Here is a 22,368-nt window from a genome sequence, read left to right as displayed (position 1 = left end):
GTGTGTAAAGAACAGTTTTCCCACTTTTCTTGGCCTGTCAGACTAGCGTGGCGGGGGCGGGGGGTGGGGAGTAGACGGCGGGGGAGATGAGTTCCACCACCTCTCCAGGACCACTTTAAGACCTGCCTCACACCATACTTGCCAACTCTCCCTGATTGTAGTAGCAATCTCCCTGACTCCCTGAAGAGTCTAGTAATCTCCCTGATTGCAACTTACCCCATTATGATGCTGTTATATATATATATAAAAAAAAAATAAAATACAGAGATATATACAGTCAAATGGGATCATTAGTATCATTTCCCTGCATTGGTTATAAGACACAATGATCCCTATGGCTACATGCACTTTCTGAAAAGTATCAGTGCATTTTCATCAACAAGTAGATCTTACTAACTGCTTTGGGACTTATTTACATTTGGATATAAGTAAATTTTATGACACGCCTCTCAGATGTAGCAGTGCACATCCACTTTACCGCCGCGCTCATAGGTGCTACTTTCACAATCTCCCTGAAATTCTTTTTCAAAAGTAGGCAAGTACAGTATGCCTCACACATCTTTGCTGAAGTCGCGTCAAACAGCCCATCTTGGCGTGCCTGGTCCCATGCGACTCTGCTAACGCCGTATTACTTTTTTGAGATGCGACTAGAACACACCAGGAGACTGAGCTGATTAATTTGATATGATATGACAATTTGATATCCATGCTTTCTGACTCTCCCCAAATGTCAGGAAGACTCCTTTAAATAGTGGTGATCTCCCTGACTCCCTGAAGAGTCTAGCAATCTCCCTGAAGTTGGATCAGGTAGGAACAATACTGATCTCATCTCTCTCTGCCCAACGTGACCCACTTGAGAGAAGCATTAAAAGGATCTGTGCTACAAGAAAATGGCTGCTGTTCTCAGCACACTGATGGCTACATGGGTTAAAGTGTCTGTGCTTTATGTTTGTATGAACAACTTTCCACTTCCATTTCACTTCTGAGCTACCAGTTTATCAAGAATGAAAGTTGATGTAGCCTATTCCAGATTAAAAGAAAATAACTGTAGTCCAGGTTTAGGTTGCTTATTTTCATTCATTATTAGCTTGGACATCCTCGGAGCCTGATCTGATGTGCATTTTAAGTTGTTGGCATTGACTCTATTAGATTTTATGTTAGTTTTCTCTTTGAATAATGCCTCAACTAACATTGTATTCTCAGGGACAAATTTTCCCTTAGGAACGCCTAGCGTTTGTGGGCGGCCCTACTGACATCACTTGTGATGTCAGTAGTGGACTGCCTGCTCTATTAGAACAGGAAGTCCACTCGGGCTTGCGAGAGCTGAGACCCTACCACAGGGTCTTCTCGCAAGCCCGATGGTCGCGATAATCGCGACCATCGCCAGGCCGCTCGCAAAAGGTGTGGGTGTTCACCTACAGCTTAGCGAGAGGCCTAGAGGTGGAAATAATCCCCGCCCTGACTCCGATCGAGCACTCACGAACAGCGAGCAGCTCTGAATCAGGCCCTATGCGCGTTCTGGGAGACCATCCACCTCGGTTACAGATGTCAACATTGCCAAAGCTGCTAAGATGTTCAAAATGACAGAGGGTAAACTTTACCCAAACGTTCGGCTTCACTAGGCATCTCATTTGAACGGGTTCAGCATATTGTGACAAAGGAACTGAAAATGTATTGCGTGTGTGCTAGGTAGGTATCCATTGATTGTGAAGGACGCTACTTTGAAAAAGAAAAATGTTCAGATCCTGTGGAGTAATCTGATTCTGATTTAAAAAATCAGTCTCATTACTTTTCAATCAGCCCTCATATAAACTAAAGCCTTTGTTCACTCTATCTTGTGAAACAGAGCAGATAATAATCTCAGGTACAAACATTCTACAGGAAGTTCTGTATGTTCTGATAATGATATTATAAATGAAACTCAAGACACACAAACAGCAATAAAGCACTATACCAGTACAAGTACTAAACCAGTCTTATATTTAAAAAAAACCTTGGAAATCTATTATGGGAGTTAAAAATAATAACTCATTTTAAGAAGGGTTATGCCAACCAACACATTTGTTAGCTATTTGTTATTTGTTAATTTGTTGTTTGCCATAACTCTCAGTAATATAATGTTGATCAACTTAAATCTTATTATATTATTGACATAAAACTGTTAATAAAAAAAGCTAATACCTACATCCTTGTCATATTGCCCACTATGGAATATAAAGATCAATCTAAAATTCTCATTCACAGCAATCACACCTTTCTCGTATCCCCTAAACACCTAAACAGCATCGCCTCCCTTGTCATACTCCTGAGATTTGACATAAAACGATTACAATAATACAAAGAAGATATTTATAACTTAAAAACATCTTCTTTGTTTATTGTAATTATTTTTATAGTTAACACTCACCAGCTTTGTGGAGCTCCCTGGGACTGCAGGGAGACAAGATATGAGTCTGCAACAACTCAGCCTCACTTATGCATTGTAAGACACTGCTTACAGAGATTGGGAGTTGGGCCACACCACGGGCAGGAAGCTGCACAGAAAAAGAGCTATAGAGGCATGCCGCTGAGTATGGGGCTTCTCTTGAGCACTGTTGGACACATCTGATGTGTCCAGTGACCAGGAAGTGCACTGCAGTGTTTAGAGATTGGAGCTCAGCAGCAAGAGATGACAGTGAGGGAAGAGTTACATTGAGTAGGGGGTGAGACTGGCTCCCTGCACTCAGACCCATCTCCATGTGTGCCTCCCCAGCCATTGACCTCTCCGCACATTACTGCTAAACACCTAAAGACAACTTCCTAAAATAAACCTAAAACTAGTTTAATAAAGCTCATTGCTTAAAACAAAGCTTATCCCTTATGAAAGGACATTAATGAAACATAAGGAATCCAAGAAAAGATGGCTAACTGACAAAAGTATTGTTTTTACCATGCCCTAAATATAAGACATTGAAATTGGGTTTTAAAAGCAACACTTCTTTCCCAATGGTTGAAGAGATTTAACTAACATCACTAGCAACAATAATTTGTCATTCATCTTCCTGTAAAGACATCAATATGTAAGGAATACATCAAGACCCCTAAAAAATAGAATTTGAACTTGTATATATATATATATATATATATATATTTATATTAAAAGTAAAAAAAGTATGGTACACCACAAAATTTTCAGAAAAGAATATAATAAAATAATTACAGGATATTTGACATATGTTACATATTGGAGTGTATAATTCATCAATCAGCCACTATGTTGGAGTCTGGCTTGGCACCTGGTGTCTTCGTCATCACTCAATTCAAACTATTCTCAAAAACCTCCCCAACAAAATGGAAAGATGGCTCAAAGAGGGGTATACTCTCTCCCTCAGATGCAATGCCTGCAACACCACCAACGCAAACATATTGCTTCAAATACCATCAAGCGTATCTTTCACGTGAAATAGAAAAATAACATATAAGACCATTGGAGACAGCTACTTACGAAACCACCCTTATGGTCTACGCTATGTAGGCATGACAATCAGAAAATTGAGCCTTCAGGTATTCTGAACATACCTAAAATATCCAAAATAACACACAAGACAGGATACACATTGTTGTCAAACCTCCTAAACTGACATTTTGGAGGTATAGCTGATTACCGCATATGCACCAAGCTCCTGGATGTGATACATTCCAGGGCTTGCAGGTGGTGGACAATGCCAATTGAATCCCTCCCAGCACTTCTCGCAGCACATGCAACACTTGACTACTGGGACATAAACCCGGAAGTCAAGCTGCAAGCTGTTTTGTAAATAATTTATGTTCTAAAACTATTTGGTTTCAGTTTAACTTGATACCATTTTCTAAAATGTCTTGCACAAGTGATAGCGCCATTGTTGATACATTTTATTTGTTACTATTATCTTGTGTATATAATTATAACCCTGCCTTCATTACAATATCAAATTGGTACAAATAGGATAATGTTACTTAAGCATTTACTTCTAAAGGGAAGATTCAATTAGGTGTAGGGTTCCTGGCAGCTATCTGAACGTGCTGCCCAATTCAATTAGATGTAGGAACACTACACACTAAGTGCCAGAGGGTGACTACATTTTATTGTGCGGGGAAACCCACAGATTTGTTGGAGGAGTCTAAAATTCTCCCTGAAGGCAACTCACTGGTCTGGGCAATGGGCAGAGATGTGTCCTATGGTGCAAGTTGTATTAATAAACCTTACCCATCTCAGTGAACACTCAATGAACAGGGGAGCTATGGTGGGATTTGTAAAACATAACTCTGAAGTACACCAATTTAGGTGGTACTGTCCAGTCCTGAGGGGGCTACCCATTGCCCTGACAGTCAACCCAGATAGTTGGGAAGTATAACCTCCACACTAATTCAATGTAATTTTAAGGGAGGTTAGAGGGTTTGGGGACAGCCTAGGACCCTGAATCATAGAGTACCCCTGGGGGACTACTTACCCTGCTCAGGAGGAAGCCTAAAGGCTTAGGCAGATTTGATAAAGTTTTGAGAAATATAGCATCCACAAATCCCAAGAACCGTATAAACTGTAAAGTAAATGTACCCCGATTTGGATCCCCATATACCGTTTATATATTTGTTAGTCTGATATGAAATAAGACTAATTTCCCCATTATTTTAAAGGTCTGTTTAATTTTGATATAAGAAAAGATAAATTATACTGCAGAAATATTTAGTATACTGATATTTGTTGTGTATATAGGGAGTTTATAAAACAAAGGTGAATTAAAAGGTAATGCAAAAGTCATATAGCTTTAACTGCTGTCCTTACTTACGTTTGGGAATTCAAATGTTTATGTTTAAGACTCAAACAAAAGAAAAATCTTCAGTGACCTTACAGAATTGCAGAACAACACAGAGATAAATGAAGTCCATGGTGTTCTGGGCAGCCGTGGATTTATGGGATTCAAAAATACTTGCTCTACACTGACTGCTGGCAGCACTGCATATAATCATAATAGCAAATGTACTACCTTATTTCAGATGTGCATAAATCACTCTAAGCATTGGCATACAGTTCTGTTTTCATAGGTTCTCTACATTTAAATTGATATAGACCCTCCTGAGTTCTGTTGAAGTGAGAATAAATTTTATTACAGTGTGTACAATGCTGCCTGTTCTGGAATTGGTATTAAAAACCTATTAAAGCATTTGAAAGAATGATGTATTTGTTTTAACAGGAGCTGAATATGTAACAAAGTCAAATCTGTCACTTTTCTCTTGATTTTCCTAGTGTTCTATGTGGTGTAATAATGTTCCTTTATAGTCAGCCACAGACAAATAGCAATCATACTAGGAATCTTACAATTCACATAGCTCTGTAAGACAGGTTTTATTGCATTGTGTCTATTGGGTGTGCTAAAACTTTTTAACATACAGTATTGCTCAGAGTGTATCGAGAAATTGACATTTCTATTGAAGCAAAACAATGATGTGCAAAAGGGTCACATTAGATGGCATAGTTTGGCACCCAAAGACCATCAGCTCAAATCTAGAGCATAACTGCAGTCCTTTTGTGGCATGAAGACAGCCATTCGCTCCTCCTCACTGCCCCAAATAATGCACTTTATTCAGTTTGTCTCATTACCATAATCTTTGTCTGATAAATTAAATCTCATTTCTACACTACTCCAGAAGACGAGACACATAGATGCGCAGGGCTTGATTAAGGTTTGTGGGGACCCCATGGCAACTAACCAGTGGGGACCCCTACCAATAAAATTGTCAATATGATGTGCTGGAGATGTTATTAGAAGGTTTAATGTGTATATACTCACAGCACCACAAATGTGTTAAACACGCAAGGTACTGCCCCCAGTTCGCATTATGCAACACGGAAATCCCATTTCACATATACCATGGTGTCCCCCGCATTGGTGATGTAGCTATGTGTGGGGGCCCTGGGACAACCACCCCAGCTGCCCGATTGTTAATACAGCACTTTAGGTGCGCCTTTATCCATAAGGCAGATGGCATGGAAAGAATAATAACTGTACTCATAGGTGTGCGCAGATGTTGGCACAAGGGGTGTCACCCCCTGTGTCAGCTTCTGCGCACGCCTATGACTGTACTATCCATACTATAACTATCCATAGTATATCCCTTGCTGTAGCTGTATTTTTATATAGAAGTGTAAAACAATGACCTTCTACAGAAGGAACGAAAACAGTGTGGTACTAATACAGATTACATTTTTTTGAATGACTTACTAAAAATTGCAGTTTAAATATAGCATCTGCTAGTATTGGAAGTATTATAAATCAGAAAAATAAGTGTATATATCCATTTGGTTCAAAAAATCAAGGGATACAGCTATTTTGTTCAACGTCATTCTAATGTTAAGGAATAAACAGCTGACCTGATAATGCACCAATCTAGTAGGTTAAACAGAACTTCCCTGTAATGAAGCTTATGCCATTTCTGGGAGGTAAATGGCTTACCATAGTGAGTCTTCTGTCTACCGCCTGTTCCATCCACTGCGTTAGTCCCTGAAAAAGGCAAGAGTATCAGGACCGGTATGGTTTGTCTCAAGTCAAGAGTGTATATAGAGAACTGTTTAAGACACTACCTAATGTTCTGTGCTAGTTATATTTGCCCAATGATTCTTATGCTGTATATTTTGCACAAATAAGCTATCACAATAAATAAATCTGTAATACCTAATGTATACTTTCTATATTTTCCATTACTTTTCCAAGTTGTTTATAATGGAAATGAGGGCCAAACATGCAGCTAAATATCAGCACTAATAATTTATGAAGGTGTAGTGTTCACAAAGGAATAGAGACAGGCAAAGCTTAAGCACAACATCTCACCTTTGAACACGCAGGGGTATATTTACTAAAGTGCGAGATTTTAGAAGTGGAGATGTTGCCTATAGCAACAATCAGATTCTACTTAACATTTATCTAGCACCTTCTAGAATATAGTAGCTAGAATCTGATTGGTTGCTATGAGCAACATCTCCACAGCTACAAACCTGCACTTTAGTAAATATACTCCACAGAGTCATAAGCACCAGAAGAATGTATGCACGTTGTAGACATCTACTAACATGTCTATTTACTGGCACATGACTGGTACTGTAAGTTTTGGAGCTGACTATACTGTATTTCAGACAGTGACGTACTATAAAGTGATTGTCAGATATCATATGATTGCCCTAACTTCATCCACCACCAAAGCCATGCTATGGAGTATTAGTTGGATAGTAACATTTTAATGACCACCTGTAGGCAACAACTCTCAGGTAAAACAGGTGCTCAGGTTCCATATTCCATAGTTTAAAAAAATTACTTAAACTGTTGCAAGAGGTAATAGGAGATTAATGATGATGATGACATTTACCAAGAGATACCTACCATTAAAATCATTGTGACATAAATATGGATATATACTTACATGTTCTATAAAAACGAATAGAATAATGAATAAAATGGGGAGGGGGGAAATGACAATATAATGTGTCATCTTTTTTAAAATATGACAAGAATGTTTCCATTTCATTCCTACAATACTGTTAACTGCAGCTACTTTCAAATTAAGGATCATGTCCTCTGCAAAGCTGCTATTCACACAATTATTTTTGGAATGACAGTAGATTTATATCAATGTCTAACAGGCTGCTGATATCAGAATCTCTGCAACATGTTGTCAGTGCCAGAGGCATGAATTCAGTTTTCCTACACTTTCTTTATGTATGTGATCTTATTTGGAACACAATTGCACTCAGAGAAGCAATGGTTTAATTCATCAAAGTCTCTTAGATCTTGGACAGATACAAATTCAGTTATACCTCTTCAGGCAAGAAATATACGCTGGGTGTTAGAATTAGTTACTGACACAGAGAGCTAGGAGCAGAACGAATACTTCTTGAGCATTTAATATATTTATTTATGTCTAACAGGGCTCTTATCTTGGCTAATCCATAAACACAACCTTCATAGATATAGTTTAGGTTTCGTTAGTTTGTGTCTTTTCTCCAGTGTAAGAAGTCATGCTATACATGGATTATTTCACATAGTATTTGGCCTCTAACACTTTTCATACCCAAAATTCAACATTTCAGTGATGAGAAATTACTTATGACATGATTGTTATTTGATTTAAAATTGCTTAGGTTTACTTACTGCACACTTTTCTATTTTATTTATCTCCCCTCTCCCAGAGAAGAGCTGCACGTGGTTAGTGTCAGGGATGGGGGAGATGTATTATCTGGCGTTAGGGGGCTTAGTGGTGTCAGTACATGTTATGTGTGCTGATACTGCTTCTCCCCCATGCACTATGAATCCCTGTCATTATCAGCACTGCCACTCTATGTATGAACGCTCAGTGACACTGACCGTTCCAACAGCTGCTGCTATTGATTTCGACAGCTGCTCCTGTCATTCCCCTATCACCACAGCAGTGACAGCACTGTCCCTAGCTGCAGCGGCTGCCGGCTCTGGTGCTTCACATGAGACTGCGTGATGCTTGCGAGATCTCGCGCATGCCCAGTGGAGCTGCCTAGGAAGAGAGACACAGTGCATCAGCTGGTGCGCTGTAGGCTCTGGCAGGGATCGCCGGAAAGGGAGGTTTCACTCCCCCACTCTGGCAGACAAGATGTTTATACATCTCATAGGTAGTGCTTCATGCTTTACCTCTGTAAAGTGGTGAAGCTATAATACTTCTCTCCATTGTGTCATTATGACCCTGACCTCCACAGTGCAATGCACTTAATTGTGTGATTACGCAGTGGGGCCAGCACTAAGATGATGTGATATGCCAAGAATCGCATTATGATGCCACAACTACTGCCCATTTTACTAGGAAGTGGGTGGATGCAGATGGGTGACCTGCGTTCCCAGGAGTTTGTGGGAAATTTGGATGTTCAAGAAGAGTAGTTATGTATGAATTACTGTATTTACATTTTTTGCTGAACCACTTCTTTAATACTCAAGGAATTAAAAAATAAATCTTTGTTCGAAGGTTTAAAACTGGGCACAGATGCTGCTTCATGATAATTTAGCAGAATTAACAAATAACTGGCTTTGTGGCTTATTTGGTTACATACACATAACTAAAATGGTCCAATATCCAGTATGATGGGTGATGGAATAACTGGAACACAAAGGGCACAATGTGTCCTGCCGTTCAATGATCACAACTGAAATGTCTATTAGCTGAATGTAGGGGGTATTAATGCCCGAGGGAGCCTGTGTGCAGCTGTCCCCCTCACCTGAGCAGCAGCCCTCCTCACCCAATCAGGCATCTTACCTCGCTTAGGCAAGTGGATCCATCCTCCGGGGCACCATCTTCTCAGTGATATTTGGGGAAATGGCACATGCGCACTAGAGAGCAAGGGTTCTATCACAGTGCTAGAGTCTTTGCTGTCACTGCACAACGCCATTTTCCCGGAGATGTCACTTTGGAAGATGGCACTGTGGAGGAGAAGGAATCCGCTTGCAGGAGCAAGGGAAGTATACTTTTGGTACCACACACCCTGCCCCCTTTATAAATATGCCTATGGCTGAAAGTCATTTCTGTCCTGCCTGGCCAACATTTCTTCAATCTAAATGGACTTATACAGAAGTAGCGATGTCTGCCCAATTTAACCAAAAACAAAAGACTTGTGAAGACCGATGGAATTTTATGCTGGTATTTGCAAAACACATAAGTTTACTCTAAGGTTTCTGAAAATGTAATTTAACTGTTGTATCCAAACAAGTTGGGAGCTGCCAAAGTGCAGTGTTTTAATTGTGTGAGTACAAGAGTTTAAATCAATGGAGGTTAGAAAAAAAATCAAGGGAGAATCTTTAATATAGATTTTTATCTAAAACTATTGGAGTTTTACATTATACATTTTTCACATTTTTGTTTCCTGTTAACTATTTTATATTAATACTCCTAATAACTAATTTAAAAATTATTTTAATACTGAAATATTCTAAAATGAAATTGACAATATTGCTTTTAGCCTGTAATTATTTTAATTTAGTTAGCTTAAATTACTATTTGTTCCATATTAGTAACTTCACTCAGTGTAAATTTTGTGCTATGCTCTTTTGGAAAAACCATTCAAGGGTGTATGCTTCTGTGATTAAGTAGCTCATCGAGAATAATAGATTGTGGTTCTATTTGTGTCTTCTGAGTTGGAGGCGTAGAAAGACATCGAGATCCAACCCCTTTTTGCTTCTGGATCACGGCATCCGGTGTTCAGTGTGATTGGAGTACTTTGCAGTCGACTAAAGACCCCAGACTGTCTCTTAGGAAAGCAGTGAGACCAAACTGCTGAATAAGGCCTGATCAGCAAGGAACGCAGTCAATAATATGCAAGCAATCAGTCGACTTTTGCGTACTGCGCAAGTGTATGCATCGCAGTGCATGTGCACGAACTAGCAATTTCGATCCGAACTGCAATTGCAGAGGGTACGCAGACCCATGGCAGAATGATTGGCAGGAAGTGCCGTTTGTGGGTGGTGATGGGGGGGGTCTTTGGGCGAATTAGGCGTGCCAGTGCATCTCAACGCCATTGCAGGGGCATGCATAAATTAGCCACTGCGATACCAGATGCAGCCTGTGGCCTCATAGCATGCGCTGAAGTAAGCAATTCCTGAGTGAGGTCAGACCTGCCTTAACTGTGCGTATGGTCTGATGTTACTTGATGTAACGATTAATGTTGTCCAAGTATACGGATGTGAGTAAGGTGAAATGGACATCCTTATGTCAGGCTGCGATCACAATGCGACTGCAAACATTTGCATTTCACAGCTGATATTAGCAACTGCGTTGCGTGCGTGCGCATTGGCAGAATAGCAATCCATGCTGAATCAGGCCCTAAGTTCCTTATTAGAGACTTTACTCTTACATATTGGAATGACAGTGGAATTAATTATAGTTCTATGGGGAACAAATAAAGGAGTGGGTACAGTGTACTCCCAAAATGGGAGAAATTATTTTGCTACACTCTCCCATGGGCCCCTATTTACAGTACTACAATCCACATGTGAAATGCAGATTGTAGTGTGATATTTTCACCTAAATTCGCATTGCAAATTTAGGAAATATCACAGGGATTTATCAAAAATCCCCTGCAGGGACAGAGCTGGCGATAAAGCTCTGCCCCTGCGAATCCCATCCGCAGCCTTATCGCTGTATCGTTCGCAAAAAATAAAGTGAGAAGGTGACCACGCATGCGCCAACTGGCTCACCATACAAACCACCCTAACCGGGACCGCATCCCCCCTGCGCGTGATTGCTCCTCCACACTTTCACTTACCTCTGGTGATCGGTGCTCAGTGATGTCCTCTGGGGCTCCGGTCAGCTGGTCTCCCATCTTGCACAGTGACCCTGGTCAGCTATTCTATGCAGCAGCTGACCAGGGCCACAGTGCAGGACCCAGGAGACAAAGTGACCGAAGCCCCAGGGGAGGACATCACTGAGCACCGATCAGCCTGGATGCAGGTAAGTGGTTGTTTTTTTTGCAGTAATCAGCTTGTGGTTTATTTAGATCACACAGCTGATCACTGGGGCCCTGCTCCCGGTCTGCTCTACCTGTTAGAGTAGAGCAGGAGTTGGGGAACCAGAGGAAACCCTGTATAACGCCATCTCCAGGTAGCGTTATTATCACAGGGCTTGCCCCGGTATTTTTTCACAATATATTTTTCGTAACTTCGGCCAGATCATATTTCCCATTACAATTATCGGAAATGTGATCTGCTTACTAAAAATATGTGATAATTAGGTCTTGGGGTATAATTTTACAAATTCTACTCCAGTTTCCCCTTTTCACTTTATTTTAGTAAAAATAATGTTAATAAATAGGTCCCATGATGTGAAATGCAATTATTGTTTATAAAACTGAAACGTATGCCTTAGCAGTTGGATTGAATCACTAACTACTAATTACTGCTTACATGAGAGGAAGAAAGTGGATGAGTTAGTAACACATTTATTTTCATTGATAAAATCTACTAATTGGACTTCCTCGCTGGAATCTTGCTGTTTGAAAGACCAAGCTTAATTAAGCTAAATAACACGTATCTGAAGTTTTTGGGACATTTACCTACTGCATCTCTGATAACTGCAATTGTGTTTTAATTTCACTGCTGATATTGTGTATATATATATATTTTTTATTAACAGTTTCTTATATAGCGCAGCATATTCCGTTGCGCTTTACAATTGTAAGCATTAATAGAACAAAACTGGGTAATAACAGACAGATATATAGGTAGGAAGGCCCTGCTCACAGGCTTACAATCTATAGTGTTTTTTATAATTTTCACACTGGTTACTATTTATTGTATACTAATAGCTATGGATTATTGTGATTATGCAAATCATTTTAAAGTAATTTCTAAATTGCACAGGCCATGTAGATTATTATTAATGTTCTTTAGTGTGTGCTATTAATAAATATATTATTACATAGTGATTGATAGCGCTTTTGATACTTTTTTGATTAGTTTTGTGGCTCTAATTGAGCTGTCAAAGCTGAGGACCATTGACAAATTGAAAAAGGAGTTTCCTGTTCATTGGGGTAGGTAACTGAGCCACTGTTATAAGAAGGAGTAAATAGAAGAGAGTCTTAAAATCTATTATCGATCAGGCACATCCCAGTAACTATTCCAAATGATCTGTTATTTGGGATGTCCTTACAGCAGTACAAATGCCTAAAGAAGATTGGGAGAGAGGTGCAGTGAATGCCAGACAAAAGTTCTGGTGGTAGGGTATTCTATTATTATGAGTACACATGGGGTAATCACTTTTGCTAAGCACATCAATTCTGATTCTGATGTCATTTTAGCTGCTTGGGTTGGAAGAGACAGACACTAATCTGAGTAGTAAATTTGCAAGAGTCTTGCATGTTGGGAAAACATAGGAAAGACAGAAAGGGGCTATTAGCTAATTATTAAATCCTATTTAAGAAAGCTTAAGAAAATGAAAATACAGAGAGACCTATTTATCGTCACTTAATTTCTACAAAAGCAGGTGAAAATGAACATATTCACCTGCAATTGTAGAAATGAAGTTATCAGGCCATTCATCAAGAAGGTAAAGCAGGAGATATCACAGATATTTGGACTTCGGTGCTCTTGTGCACATGTGTGACCTGTAGGTCACGCATGCGCACTTGTCTCACTGCTCTGAAAGGAGCAGAGGAGCAGCAAGGCCGCTCGCAGAGACAGCTGATTTTCGGATCAGCTATCTAAGCGCTGGAGCAATGATGAATTGCTCCGGCACTTGCAGCGAGGAAGTATGTTAATTATCATGGTCCGATAATTTCCGATAATTAATATAATGAATAGACCCCTTAGTACTTATAATAAGTAGCAATAGCTATTTGGAATGTGATACCTGTTAGTAAGTATAAAAGAAGGGATAGATGGACAATTATTAATTGAAATTAAAAAGGCAACTTTAGACTTAATGGAGTCCTAATTAAGTGGGAATTTAACAACCCAGATTTTAATTAGGACACTAAAGGGAAAGGACCAACTACAGGGCAAATTGTGGAAATTGACATGTAAATGGTATATTTTAATAATTTAAATAACAATTTGCAACACACCAAATTTAGTAATTATCCGCGATGCATTGCAATGTACATAAACAGAAACATTATGAACAAAACAAGAAAAAAGTGACTTATGCTGGGTACACACTTGGCCGACGGATTGGCCGTTCAGTCATTCCGCCAGCCAAAGACCGATTTGCTGTGTATACAGGTGTGCATACACACTTACTGATTGATATGCCTGCTCACAGGAACCAGTAGTGATGTCCTTGTCGCCGGTTCCTGCAGACAGCATATGGGTCAGTCAGTCTGTCGTCCATGCACACAGACAGATGTGCACTATATATTTGAAAGATATATTGCATCATCCGTGCTACATGGTCTACACGATATATCTGTGAATGTCATTCAGGTGTACACACTAGTTGAATGGTCGGGACATTATATTGATTGACAGCTGTACAAACAATATATTGCACAGTGTGTACCCAGCATAACAGTACAGAGCATTGCAGGATTTGGACAAAGTTTATAAACATTGCTGCATCAGCAATCATAACACCCAAAAATGCAGCAGGATGGCAAAACCCAAGGGTTTGGAGCCTTTGTAGGCAGTAGGATGATGGTATATGTGAGGGAATGATAAAATCAAACATTACATGAGCACTGAAATGCAGTTTGATGAGAGAGCGAGAAACCAATAAATGTCTGGCATATATGGATTTTCTCATTCAATTTTATAGGCATTTTGGTAAAAATTAAACATGATATTCGCAATCATTAATCAATCAGAGGTCTCATACCATTTATCCACATGTACTTTGACACATTTGTAAAGTTTTTGAATTCAGCGAATTTGTTAAACTGTTCATATGTTTAATTCTAATTAGGATCCTTATTTATTGGTTGAACAAGGGTTTTCTACATTTTCACAGATTATCTCATGGCTTTTGACAAATGCTTAAAATAGAAATTGTTAAAAAAAAATAGTTATGCATTCTACTTAACATTTGTTGATAATTTATCGCAGCCATGAACATTTCTTAAATTAGTTTGTAAAAAGGAAATACATATTTTGGCATAGATAATTATCAGAATACTGAAGAAGAAAAAAAAACATGAAATATCCACATACTGTAATGTAATAGAAAAAATGGTGCAATCGGTAGAAATGCACAAATAAAAAATATACATTTTAACACTTGTTAAGGATCATCAGAAATTAAAAAGCTTGTCATTAGCTTGTGTACATTATAATTACTATTCTTTATTTATACAGTGGCAATATAGCATGCAAAAGGACATTTGAAATGTGTTTGAATTACAATTAACTGCAATGAAAATGTTTTACGCAACACAGGACATACATAATAGTCATCATGTCATAAAAGCTGAAAAATCGAATTGTTCTACATTTTCAGAATACTTAATACTGTAACTGTAAAACAGCATTTGAATGGTATGGTGTCATAACTCCAAAGTGTCATCTCCAGGACAGTGATAATTTGAGGGGGGTTATCCCACCATCCACCATTTCAGGACTTTTGTTAGGCTGTTGACAGTTGGTAGATATGTACCACCGAGTGATGCCACTTTAACGTGGCTGGTGAGCATGGCATTAAGGGGTGTGTCATGATACTTGTTTAAAGACAAGTTTTTAAATGAGGGGCAATAGACTCACTAATGGTGTATCCCTTGCATTGTCCCCATGTTGCCCATGTTAACCATAATAACCAAAATGAATAACAATAATTAAAAAAAACACAGACAACAGTGCTGGCGTTTCACAATAATGTAAAATTGTATTGATTCATTCATAATCAAATTCATGGCGGCACTAAAGAACGGAAATCACAAACACAAACAACCACACAAATCATATATTGATATTCAACTCACCGTTGAACACCATTTCCATTTGTAACCATTTCCTCGTCGGGATAATTGGCCTACTATCTATCACATCATGAGAAGAAGGTTGCAACCACTAAACCTAAACTAAACCTTAACAAGCCACCAACTGTTCTTTACTGCCACAAGCAACTCGGCTGAGAAAGGGTGTGTGGGAGGGGAATCGGAAAAAAAGAGGCAGTTGCCTAGCAGCAACTAAAAATCCAAAACTTCTCCCCCTAAACGATCCTAAACTAAAATACAAATGTCTCCAGCACATTAAAGGGGGCAATGCACAGCAAACACCTTGTGGTTTATCTTCAGTGTTTATTATAAAACCTTCAGTCTCATCGAGCTTGGGCCCTAAATTTCACATTCTCCCTTGTCTTCATATTCCCATATTTGCCAACTCTCCGTGATTGTCAGGGAGACTCCCTGAAATAGCATCAATCTCCCTGACTCCCTGAAGAGTCTAGCAATCTCCCTGATTACATCTTACACCCATTAAGAAGCTGTTATATACAAAAAAAATACAGAGATATATACATTCAAATGGGATCATTAGTATAATTTCCGTGCATTGGATATAAGGCACAGTGATCCCTATGGTTACATGTAATTTCTGAAAAGTATCAGTGTGTTTTCATCAACAAGTAAATCTCACTAATTGCTTTTGGGCTCGTTTACATTAGGATGTAAGTCAGGTTTATGACACGCCTCTCAGATGTAGCAGTACACGCCCACTTTACCGCTGCGCTTATAGGTGCTGCTTTCACAATCTCCATGAAATGCTTTTTCAAAAGTAGGCAAGTATGATATACCACATCCTCTATGATAAATGTTGGAAGGTATGCAGTGTCAGGTTTCTAAGGTACCTTATGTATAATGTTTCTTCACAACCCTTAAATTGTAAGCCCATATGGCAATGGTCACCTTTAACTCCTGTTTCCTGTCATGGTATGTACTTTGTTTGGGTCATGTCATAACTCCTTTAATGTATAGTGCGACATAATATTTGAACAACTTATAAATAAAAACATGATAATAAAACATTACCTTCAATGGCATTTTATAATGTGAATGGATGTCAATGCTGTTTAACCTGCTTGGAAAAATAACTTCTCCTAGTAAACTCTACTAAGTGAAATATGATTTTATCACATTTCTGTAAGCAGACCCATTTTAACCTAAAAATCACAACTTTCATACAGAATTTTATTTGGCTAACAGTACTTTATTTACTTAAAAATTACTGTAATACCTAGAATTTTGACAATGATTATGAATAGAAACCACTGAAGCAAGAGTATAAACTGTATTGAAGGATAACTGTGAAAATATAGATTAGAAATGTGCCTGTACGGTTATATTTGCTAATATTATTAATTGCATGCAATTAGAATTTATTTAATGAAAACAAATGTTATCAGGGTACAAACTTGTAAATAAAGTAATTATTGCAGCAATCATTTAATTGGGACAAGTAGTTAAACAGCTTTTATTAATAGTCAATTGAAATTTTGTACAGTTTTAAACTTTGATGAGTAAATCAAACATTTACATTTGTTTTCTTAGGGGCATATTTATAAATGACTGGGTCCTAGACCTGATAATTATAATTACTTATTGCCGCTATTCACGTTAATAAGAAACTAAGATTCGTTTGCATGTTTTAAAATATACCCGCAGATACAGGGGCTCAAAAAGGAGCCGTCACTGTGGTGTATCAGAAGTGAAATGGGCAGCACAGACGGTGTAATGGTTAGCGTTACTGCCTCACAGCTCTGAGGTTGTGGGTTCAATTCCCACTACGGCTCTAACTGTGTGGAGTGGAGTTTGTATATTCTCCCTGTGCTTGCGTGGGTTTCCTCCGGTTTCCTCCCACACTCCAAAAATATAGGTAGGTTAATTGGCTCCCAACAAAAATTAACCCTAGTGTGTGTATGTGTGTTAACATGTGATAGGGAACATAGATTGTAAGCTCCACTGGGGCAGGGACTGATGTGAATGGGCAAATATTCTCTGTAAAGTGCTGCGGAATATGTGTGCGCTATATAAATAAATGGTAATAAATAAATAAGGGATTGCATTAGCTATCCTTTCACTTCTTGTTCAAGAGCAGTGGCAACTTTGCAAGCCCGGTTTGCTGTGGATCACATTCCCAATACTTTTTGTGATCTGTAGCCTATAGGCTACAGAGACTAAAGCCATCGGCAGATGACTTGCATTCTGGGGCTTGGTAAGTTAGTCAAAAAAGCAGCCCCCATAGAAACCTATGGGGGATGCTTTTTGCGAGCGAAATCGGTTATTAAATCCTATAATTGTAATTTATCATCACAAAAATAAATAATTTGATGCCCAAATGTACAAAAGAACATATGCAGGGACCCTGCATCACCCTGCAAAGTGTTTGTAGTGAAGTTATTGCATTAGCGTTCATTGCACTACTATAGCAGGACCCCTGGCACGCTACTGAGCGATCCGCTAACCACGCGTGTGCACCAGCCATTAACTAGGAGGGTAACCCTCACCTGGCAAATTTTGCAAAGTGTACTCCATAGGCTACAGCAGCTAAAGCCATCTTCAGATGGCGTTTTCTGTCAGTGCCAAACAGGGCCGCCGACAGCCACGTTGGGCCCAGGTGACAGACGCGGGAGGCGACAGGGCCGTAGCTAGGGTAATGCGGCCGGTGCCATCGCACAGGGCACCACAGGTCAGGGGGTGCTGTTTGGGCCTGTCAAATTTCTGTTTATTATCATTCTTGCTTGTAGCTTCCTCTTATTTCATCCCCAGTATCTTATTGTCTCTCCTATCTCTTCCCTGGCCCTTCCCCATGAAGCCATGGCCCTTATTTGGGTGCATTACATCCCTTTGAAAAATGAGGGGGGTGCCAATGTTCTTTCTGGCACAGGGCATCAAAAAGTCTAGTTCCGGCTCTGTGAGGCGACCACACCCCCCTTAGAAAAAAAAGAAAACGTTTAATTTTTGCGGAGCTGCGCCCTGGTGGAACAGGGTGCTGTGTTCCCCTCAGCCCAGCGCACAGCCAATGGGAGGCACGATCAGCTTGATTGCTCCCCCCATAGGCATGCTTTAGCAGCCACGAGCAGTCTCCCAGTGGAGCCCAGCACACGGCACCGTGTAGTCGGCTGCTGTGACATAAGAGGGAGGGCGAGCGGTGCTGGATCAGGGCCCCCGCCAGGCCCCCCCAGCAAGCCCAGGCCCGGATAATTTGTATCCCCCCTCTCGGCGCCCCTGGTGCCAAATTCTGGAATGCTTCACTTTCCGGAGCGCAAACGATGGGAAAATGGCCGCCACGGCCATTTTCCAGTCGTTTTACAGCGCCGGACCCCCGCGCCGGCGTGGGACTCCGGAGAGGTAAGTAATAATATGGGTGCAGGGTGTGCAGTGCAGTGGGTACCCTGCACCCATTATAGATATGCCCCTGTGAAGTGGACAGTATGAGGAGAGTTCATGGGGAATTTCTTGGCCCGCGAGTAGGGAATGTGGCTAAAATTATGCAAATTGCATCATTTATCCCCGCTCCCCTCTTATGGACCAGCGAATCGCACCCTTTTTTTTGCGGTGTGGCGGGGCCTAATAACGTACACAGTCCGGCCCCGCCCCCCGAAAATGTCACAGAATCTCCTCTCCAGGGCTTCTCCCGGGGAGGGGATTTAGAATGTTGGGAAGTATGATATATATATATATATATATAGCATGCAGAAATTAGGCATCACTCAGAGACTCCTTTGTAGCGATTTTAGTGGTACATAGATACAATCAACGTTTTGGGGTTCATAACCCCGTAGTCAGGATACAATCTGATTGTATCCTGACGACGGGGTTACGGACCCCGAAACGTTGATTGTATCTATGTACCACTAAAATCGCTACAAAGAAGTCTCTGAGTGACGCCTCATTTCTGCATGCTGTATATGGAGGAATTTGCCCCCTAAAGGAAGGCACTAGAGCAAGACAACCCGATTGAGCCCCAGAGTGCCAGGCTTTTTTGCTTTATATATACATGTATATATATATATATATATATATATACACATACATGCATATGTAGTATATGTCTACGCTGTAACCAAAAACGAGCACTGTGGAGACTAGACTGTAATCTAGTATTCCAATTAAAAGTTGAGCTTATACAAACATGCACTCGCAGCACCTCTCAGTTTGACATCTCGTTTGTGCTCTTTTATCTGTTTTATCTTTACATTTGAGAGCAAAGAGTCTATCAATGACTTGTAGCACATATCAACTTCAAGCAGCATCTCCTTGTCTAGTGTGTACTCCCTTATGAATAGCAAGGCTGAGTAAGATGATCAAAAACAAGGTCGCTTTACAAATCAAAATATTTCCCAGGCCACAGCATTAAACTGCAAAGTAAAAATGTTCATGCATAGGAAAACAGAAAAGCTGTCTCTCAGGGCCTGTAGCACTAATACGCCTCAAGCTGCCTGGCTTTATGTCACAATTACAGATAGGTAACTTGTTTCATGTTAAACATTAACCTTATGTTCACTGTTGATGGTTATATGTACAGTACAAAAAAATTAATATTACATTTTAAGGGGTCTATTTACTAAGCTTTGTTAGGAGATAAAGTGAATGGTGATAGGGTACCAACCAATCAGCTCCTAACTGCCAAGTCACAGGCTGTATTTGAAAAATGAAAGTTAGGAGCTGATTGGCTGGTACCTTACCTCTGTTCACTTTATCTCCTAACAAAGCTTAGTAAATAGACCCCTTTAACCATTTAGAAGTTATTAAAATAATGCATATTTGCACTCTTAGCAGGTATTGGAATGGGGGGAGGGCAAGGGGACGGATTGCCCCCCAAACATGTGAAAGGAGTGGTGGACGGTCAGGGGTTGTGCATTATAACAATAGGCTGCACAGCCCTTGCACCGCATGGAGGAAGAGGTGTAATGTGTGGTCTTTAAGTAAAAAAAACCCTCCCACTTACACTTTCTCCTCCGTGTGGTCAGGGACGGATTATAGGGGGGGCGACAGGTGCGGTCATCCCGGGGCCCCCACACCTAAAGGGCCCCCACACAGCAGCAGCAGCTGCACAAGAGCAGGCACCGTTATTAACCCCGCCCATCGGCTGGAGGCGGGGCCAGTATGATGCATTTCCATTACAATTGTATCATTTGGCTCCGCCCCTTTCCGATTGACCCGCAAATCGCCGTGAGGGGGGTGGAGCTTAACAACATAGAGCCTTCCTGCCAGGTCCCCTCCCCATCCACAAAATGCAGTGCAGATGGTGCAAGGTAAGTATGTGTGTGTATGTATGTATGTTTGTGTGTAATGTACTGTATGTGTGACACATGCATGTGTGGTGTATATATGTGTTTTTCTGTGTTAATGTATGTATGTGTGTGTAAGTATATAAATATATGTGTGTGGTGTATGTGTATATGTAAATATATACAATTATATTGATAGGGGCCACCACAAAGTTGTTGCTCCAGGGCCCTCTCAAACCTTAATCCGGCCCTGCGTGCGGTGCAGGGGCTGTGCAGCCTATTGCTATAAAGCACAGCCCCTGACCGTCTGCGGCCGCCGCTCAGTTAAGAGAGGGAGGGAGGAGGGGAGGGGAGGAGAGGAGGAGTGGGGTAGGGTTGGGAGGTGAGTGTCGGAATGATTTTATGTTTCCCCTCCAATATAAAATCATTCCAACGCCCCTGCATTAGCATCTAGGGGTATATTTACTAAAGTGTGTGTTTTTAGAAGTGGAGATATTGCCCATAGCAACCAATCAGATTCTGCTCATAATTTATCTAGTGCCTTCTAGGAGGTAATAGCTATAATCTGATTGGTTGCTATGGGCAATATCTACATTTCTAAAAACCCGCACTTTAGTAAATATAGCCCTTATTGTTGCAGACCTTGTAAACACTTATAATCTGTTCTTCCCATTAACAAAATCAATGAATAAAGCATCAAATTGGAAAAAGAGACACTGCGTGAAGATTCATGGCCACCTCACCGTGAAAGCGCAATGTTACCTCAACCCCCCTCGTCTCCCTTGAAAAACACTTAAATTTTCTTGAAAACTTGGGTGTGGTACATTAAGACATGTCGACATGGTATGAATGTTGACAGTCACAATGTTGACACGGACATAAACTCGACATTGCCAGGCACTTACAATGTCGACATTCTGACAAACTCGACATTTTGGTGTCAACATTTTAATTCCCTACCGAACAATCTGATATTTTACAATTAATTGTGTGAGATTTAGTAAATAAGGGATAGTATCAACTGTTATACACTCCTCTTACATCTACGTAGCACAACCTCTGAATACCTGAAGGAGATTTTGACTTTAACTGCACAAAGGAAGGCCGCAATGAGATTCCGTCTCCTACCTACCAAATTTTTCACCAACTTATGAGAAATAGAAGAAACTTACATATCTCATTTTTCCAGTCCACATCATGGTTTGTATTGTAATGTCTATTCACATTGTTCTCCTTCATTAAACTAATAGTTTTTATGCAAATAATTTTCAATCTTACAATCACACAGTGTTATTAGAACATAAAAAAATCATGATGAATGGGTCTAACCACAGTCATTAAACAGAAGTTTGCTGCTGTGCACATACATGATGACTTCATGGTCCACACCAACATTTTGAGCTGTACATAGCATTGTGACATACAAGTGGAGATAGCAGAGATCAATAGAGTTCAAGGATAACACAGAAGGATAGAGGTCAGGGGAGGAGAGGTAGATTTTTGTGTTGTCTCCATAAAGTTGGCAGTGGAGGTCAAGGAGCATATTAGTTCAGAAGAGGTAGAAATAGTGGAAATTATAAGGCTTGAGGCATTCCAACAGACAGAGAGGAAAAGGAGGGGAGAATGACTCAGTAGTAGGGACAAACAAAGGCACAGTCAGAAAGGCAGAAGATGAAAAGCAGAGACAGTGCT

At 40.1% G+C, this 22,368-nt stretch overlaps 1 protein-coding gene across 5 annotated transcripts in view; it reads right to left on the bottom strand.

Annotated features, from left to right (window-relative positions):
• AUTS2 (activator of transcription and developmental regulator AUTS2) overlaps window positions 1-22,368 on the bottom strand; it is a 1,638,780-nt gene that overhangs the window by 1,391,706 nt on the left and 224,706 nt on the right. The window contains exon 2 of one of the 5 annotated variants that reach the window (XM_088445915.1): window positions 6,471-6,518. The exons of the other annotated variants lie outside the window; for them this stretch is intronic. Coding sequence (XP_088302041.1) covers window positions 6,471-6,518 — 48 coding nt within the window. The remainder of the gene's footprint in view (window positions 1-6,470; window positions 6,519-22,368) is intronic. 5 annotated transcript variants of the gene reach the window in all.

The sequence above is a fragment of the Taudactylus pleione genome, unplaced genomic scaffold (genome assembly GCF_031769625.1).
Source record: "Taudactylus pleione unplaced genomic scaffold, aTauple2 ptg000391l, whole genome shotgun sequence".
Classification (NCBI taxonomy): Eukaryota; Metazoa; Chordata; class Amphibia; order Anura; family Myobatrachidae; genus Taudactylus; species Taudactylus pleione.
Note: the sequence above shows the minus strand (reverse complement) of the source record. Positions and strands in the feature narration are given on the sequence as shown.